Genomic DNA, 6,110 nt, shown 5'->3' with positions numbered 1-6,110 from the left:
CGGCGTCTACTGAGCATGTGCAGAACAACCGTGACGACCGGGAGCACAGGGTGTGAAACGGTGGGGTTTTACCCCCGTTTGCACGGGAGTTTTTGAAAAGCTCCGCTTTCAGTGACTCTGAGGAACATTGTTGTGTAAACAGACACTCAATGAGCTGAGTCAGCGACAACTGAGAGGAAACAAAGAGGAAGCAGAGAGGAAGTAGGGAGGAAGCAGAGGAAACAGAGAGGAAGCAGAGAGGAAGTAGGGAGGAAGCAGAGAGGAAATGAAGAGGAAGCAGAGCAAGCAGAGAGGAAGCAGAGAGGAAATGAAGAGGAAACAGAGGAAGCAGGGGAAGCAGAGGAAGCAGAGAGGAAGCAGAGGAAGCAGAGAGGAAACAGAGAGGAAGCAGAGAGGAAGTAGAGAGGAAACAGAGAGGAAGCAGAGAGGAAACAGAGAGGAAACAGGGAGGAAACAGAGAGGAAGCAGAGAGGAAGCAGAGAGGAAACAGAGAGGAAACAGAGAGGAATCAGAGAGGAAGCAAAGAGGAAACAGAGAGGAAGTAGAGAGGAAACAGAGAGGAAACAGAGAGGAAGTAGAGAGGAAACAGAGAGGAAACCGAGGAAGCAGAGAGGAAGCAGAGGAAGCAGAGAGGAAGCAGAGAGGAAACAGAGAGGAAGCAGAGAGGAAGTAGAGAGGAAACAGAGAGGAAGCAGAGAGGAAGCAGAGAGGAAGCAGAGAGGAAACAGAGAGGAAGCAGAGAGGAAGCAGAGAGGAAGCAGAGAGGAAACAGAGAGGAAGCAGAGAGGAAGTAGAGAGGAAACAGAGAGGAAGCAGAGAGGAAACAGAGAGGAAGCAGAGAGAAAGTAGAGAGGAAACAGAGGAAGCAGAGAGGAAATGAAGAGGAAGCAGAGCAAGCAGAGAGGAAGCAGAGAGGAAATGAAGAGGAAACAGAGGAAGCAGGGGAAGCAGAGGAAGCAGAGAGGAAGCAGAGAGGAAGCAGAGGAAGCAGAGAGGAAACAGAGAGGAAGCAGAGAGGAAGTAGAGAGGAAACAGAGAGGAAGCAGAGAGGAAACAGAGAGGAAACAGGGAGGAAACAGAGAGGAAGCAGAGAGGAAACAGAGAGGAATCAGAGAGGAAGCAAAGAGGAAACAGAGAGGAAGTAGAGAGGAAACAGAGAGGAAACAGAGAGGAAGTAGAGAGGAAACAGAGAGGAAACCGAGGAAGCAGAGAGGAAGCAGAGAGGAAGCAGAGGAAGCAGAGAGGAAGCAGAGAGGAAACAGAGAGGAAGTAGAGAGGAAGCAGAGAGGAAGCAGAGAGGAAGCAGAGAGGAAGCAGAGAGGAAGCAGAGAGAAAGTAGAGAGGAAACAGAGAGGAAGCAGAGAGGAAGCAGAGAGGAAACAGAGAGGAAGCAGAGAGGAAGTAGAGAGGAAACAGAGAGGAAGCAGAGAGGAAGCAGAGAGGAAACAGAGAGGAAGTAGAGAGGAAACAGAGGAAACAGAGAGGAAATGAAGAGGAAGTAGAAATGAGGAAACACTGAAATGTGAGACGATGTCTCTGTCCAGTGTGTCTCACACAGTGTGCCGTGTTGTTTCAGTGCCCACGTCTCACCTGGACGTCACAGAGGACGAGACGTAAGTCCCCCATCCCCCTCTGACCTTTGACCTCCCGACTCGCCGCGCCGCCTGACGACTTGGCGGTGACGTTGTCCCTGTCCTTTCAGGGGACAGACGGCGCTCCATCAGGCCGCCGCCGCCGGCCGCAGGAGCATCTGTCACTTCCTGGTGGAGGCGGGGGCGTCGCTCGTCACCACGGACCTGCAGGTAGGACACGCCCACCTGGTGGCGCTGGAGGTCACACTGTGGACCTGTGAGTGTGTGTGTGTGTGTGTGTGTGTGTGTGTGTGTGTGTGTGTGTGTGTGTGTGTGTGTGAATGGACCTCCTCACTATCTGACCCACTTGTGTTAAAGTGATTAATGTTGTGTGTCACTGAGGAACGAAGCTCTGCGGGATCCTCCGGCCTCGCACAATGGCTGCCGCTCTCTGTTGCCATGGTGACGCCCATGGTAACAGGAAGAAGCCTATAATCATTTTTTTTTTCTTCACCCCCCCCCCCCCCCCCCCCCTCATCTGCAACCAATGAAAAGACTCCATGTGTGGATCGGATTTAAAACCCAACTCATGCAGAGAGGAGACTTTTCATTCATCTATTCATCCCTTCATCCATCTGTTTATCTGTGTCTCCATCCATCCATCCATCCATCCATCCATCCATCCATCCATCCATCCATTTCTTCATTTATCTGTCTATTCTTTGTGGTCCTTTGATGGAACTTGTCTCTCAGTTTGTGCTGCAAACAGGAAGTAAAGAGGACGTAAAGAGGAAGTAAACAGGAAGTAAACAGGAAGTGCCCCCTCAGTGGGTGTCGTTTGTGTGTTCCAGGGCGAGACGCCAGGACAGCGGGCGGAGAGGACGGAGGACCAGGAGCTGGCCGAGTACCTGCAGAGCGTCCAGCACCTGCAGATGATCCAGAGGGACGACCAGGAGACCACGGTCTGACCTCTGACCCGCCCCCTGTCCCCAGGCCCCGCCCCTGTCCTATGAACTACCCCTGTCCCCAGGCCCCACCCCCATCCTCTGACCTACCCCTGTCCCCAGGCCCCGCCCCGTCCTCTGACCTACCCCTGTCCCCAGGCCCCGCCCCGTCCTCTGACCTACCCCTGTCCCCAGGCCCCGCCCCTGTCCTATGAACTACCCCTGTCCCCAGGCCCCACCCCCGTCCTCTGACCTACCCTTTGTCCTATGAACTACCTCTGTCCCCAGGCCCCACCCCCGTCCTCTGACCTACCCCTGTCCCCAGGCCCCGCCCCGTCCTCTGACCTACCCCTGTCCCCAGGCCCCGCCCCTGCCTTCAGGCCCCGCCCCCTATCCTCAGGCCAACACCTTTGAATGTCGGGTCTGTAGAACCCCCCGGGCTGACGACCTCCTGGACACTCAAACTGGTCTCTGCCGCCGTGTGACACGGCGAGGAGACGACCAGCGGCGGCTTTCATGCGTCTGCAGCTGAAGTCACGTAGAAACCTTCTTCTTCTGTGACACGATGATTCAAGTGTTTAAGTTTAGACGTCTGCTTCGTAGAGGAAACAGTTTAGACTGCGTCTGCTGCACCAGGGCCGAGCCGGGGGCGCCAGCAGGGGGCGCCAAGAACCTGGCAACACTGCACAACACTGGTTACTACCAGTCGGCTGGCTAAAGACCAGTTACTACCAGTCGGCTGGTTAAAGACCAGTTACTACCAGTCGGCTGGCTAAAGACCAGTTACTACTAGTCAGCTGGTTAAAGACGAGTTAAAGACGAGTTAAAGACGAGTTAAAGGCGAGTTACTACCAGTTTTCTGGTTAAAGACGAGTTAAAGACGAGTTACTACCAGTCGGTTGGTTAAAGACGAGTTACTACCAGTCGGCGGGTAAAAGACCAGTTAAAGACCAGTTAAAGACAAGTTAAAGACGAGTTACTACCAGTTGGTTGGTTAAAGACGAGTTACTACCAGTCGGCTGGTTAAAGACCAGTTACTACCAGTCGGCTGGTTAAAGATGAGCTACTACTAGTTGGCTGGTTAAAGACGAGTTAAAAACGAGTTACTACCAGTCGGCTGGTTAAAGACCAGTTACTACTAGTTGGCTGGTTAAAGACGAGTTAAAGACGAGTTACTACCAGTTGGTTGGTTAAAGACGAGTTACTACCAGTCGGCTGGTTAAAGACCAGTTACTACCAGTCGGCTGGTTAAAGACGAGCTACTACTAGTTGGCTGGTTAAAGACGAGTTAAAGACGAGTTACTACCAGTCGGCTGGTTAAAGACCAGTTAAAGACGAGTTACTACTAGTTGGCTGGTTAAAGACGAGTTACTACCAGTCGGCTGGTTAAAGACCAGTTAAAGACAAGTTACTACTAGTTGGCTGGTTAAAATTAATTTGTGTGTAAAAGCTGCAATAATAAAACGTCTGTAACACTTTTCTCTGTCATTTTCTTAACAAGGTTTCAATAATCAGTGTGTGTGTGTGTGTGTGTGTGTGTGTGTGTGTGTGTGTGTGTGTATGTGTGTGTGCGTGCGTGCGTTTAACTCCTCGTTCGAGTTCAAACTCGTCTAAAAACTGGAAACGTCTCATTGAACTGGTCAGTTTTTCAGTTGAGTTGAGCGTCGTCCAGATGTGACAGCAGGACGGACACACACACACACACACACACACACACACACACACACACACACACACACACACACACACACACACACACACACACACACACACACACACACACACACACACACACACACACACACACAGTTTATTTTATGTGGATGAGCTCAACTTGTTTTGTTTCTCTGGATTAAAACAAGGCTTGTTTTCACCATTGTGTGTGTGTGAGAGAGAGAGAGAGAGAGAGAGAGAGAGAGAGAGAGAGAGAGAGAGAGAGAGAGAGAGAGAGAGAGAGAGAGAGAGAGAGAGAGAGAGAGAGAGAGAGAGAGAGAGAGAGAGAGAGAGAGAGAGAGAGAGAGGGAGGGAGAGCAAGGAACAGAGAAAGAGAGACAGGCAGGACAGGCAGGGAGCGCAAGAGAGAGAGAGAGAGAGAGAGAGAGAGCGAGAGAGAGAGCGAGCGAGAGAGAGAGCGAGCGAGAGAGAGAGCGAGCGAGAGAGAGAGAGAGCTCTAGTAGAGCAGGCTCGGCTGCAGCAGCCTCAGAAGGTGACGACTCTCCTCTCGTTCGCCCGGCTGCTCCTCTTCAGTCCTGCAAGTAAGAAACTCGTCTTTCTATCTTTTCTCTCCTTTATAGAACTTCATTCATTCGTTCATTCATTCATTCATTCATTGGGTGTGTTGCTCCATGTGGCGCTTTCATGGCATCAGAAAAGGAAGATCAAAGTAAAGAGTGGAGGAGCTGGATGGAGGAAGAGTGTCAGGAAAAGAGGAGAGGAAGGTTCTTGATGCAGAAACGTTGTACTTTACAGTCGTTGAGGTTTTTCAGGCTCTCGGTGCTGAAGAAAGATCTGGAAGGACGTCAGTGATTCACTGCGAGTCTTTCTACTGACCAAGTGCTTTAGTCACTGACACGCTGACGGACTCTTCAGCACGCAGAGACACGGGAATCCAACCTGCAACTGCTGGAAGACGACACCGTGCTCAGGGACTCGTCACTGTCAGGATGTTAAAGTGACGGTGGGTCGGAATGGACTCGTGATGTTTGAAAAGACTCATTTGAAAAGACTTGACATGTTTGAAAAGACTCGTTTGAAAAGACTTGACGTTTGAAGACTCGTTTGAAAAGACTTGACATGTTTGAAGACTTGTTTGAAAAGACTTGATGTTTGAAGACGCGATGAAAAGACTCGATGTTTCAAGACTCGTTTGAAAATACTTGACATGTTTGAAGACTTGTTTGAAAAGACTCGATGTTTGAAGACGCGATGAAAAGACTCGATGTTTCAAGACTCGTTTGAAAATACTTGATGTTTCAAGACTCGTTTGAAAAGACTTGATATTCAGAAAGACGCAACGTTTTGAAAAAGACTCAATGTTTGAACATTTTTGTTTTGCTCTTGAACACAACATGCTTTGAAAGAGTCATAGAAAGTCCCGAGTTCTGAAAGACTCGTGACGTTCCGAAGGACTCGTCTCCTCTGACTCGGACTCGTGACGTTCTGAAGGACTCGTCTCCTCTGACTCGGACTCGTGACTCGGTCCGGATGTTGGACTGAACTGTTCCCTGGACCAGAGGACGTTCCACCTCAAGTCCTTCCTTCTTCATCTCGGCTCATTGTTTCCTGGTGCGAGGACGTTTACATTCACGGCGTAGCTGGCTTATAGGGGGGGGTCTAAGGGGGGTTTATGGGGGGGGGTGTTCCTCGGAGGTGGCGTGGAATCTGTGTCGGCTTTAGAGAAATGAAACCAGGCTAGAGGAGGCTTTGTTCTGGTCCAATGAATCAGGATTCTTTAGAGGGGAAATCTAAAGAGCTCTTTGAGACGACCCCCCCCCCCAAGAACCCCCCCCCCCAACACACACACACACACACACACACACAGAGTCATTGATGGAGGCCAGACTGGAGGCCTGCTGAGAGCTGCTCTCTCCTCATA

The 6,110-nt window shown here is 50.7% G+C and overlaps 1 protein-coding gene across 1 annotated transcript in view; it reads left to right on the top strand.

Annotated features, from left to right (window-relative positions):
* Window positions 1–2,539, top strand: part of dgkzb (diacylglycerol kinase, zeta b) — a gene marked incomplete at both ends in the record, with an annotated part of 14,523 nt that extends 11,984 nt beyond the window's left edge. Inside the window, 3 exons of the mRNA XM_080504808.1 lie at window positions 1,577–1,613; window positions 1,703–1,802; window positions 2,423–2,539. Coding sequence (XP_080360934.1) covers window positions 1,577–1,613; window positions 1,703–1,802; window positions 2,423–2,539 — 254 coding nt within the window. The remainder of the gene's footprint in view (window positions 1–1,576; window positions 1,614–1,702; window positions 1,803–2,422) is intronic.
* Between the last annotated feature and the right edge of the window lie 3,571 nt (window positions 2,540–6,110).

Source organism: Blennius ocellaris, assembly GCF_963422515.1.
Source record: "Blennius ocellaris genome assembly, chromosome: 11".
NCBI lineage: Eukaryota > Metazoa > Chordata > Actinopteri > Blenniiformes > Blenniidae > Blennius > Blennius ocellaris.
Note: the sequence above shows the minus strand (reverse complement) of the source record. Positions and strands in the feature narration are given on the sequence as shown.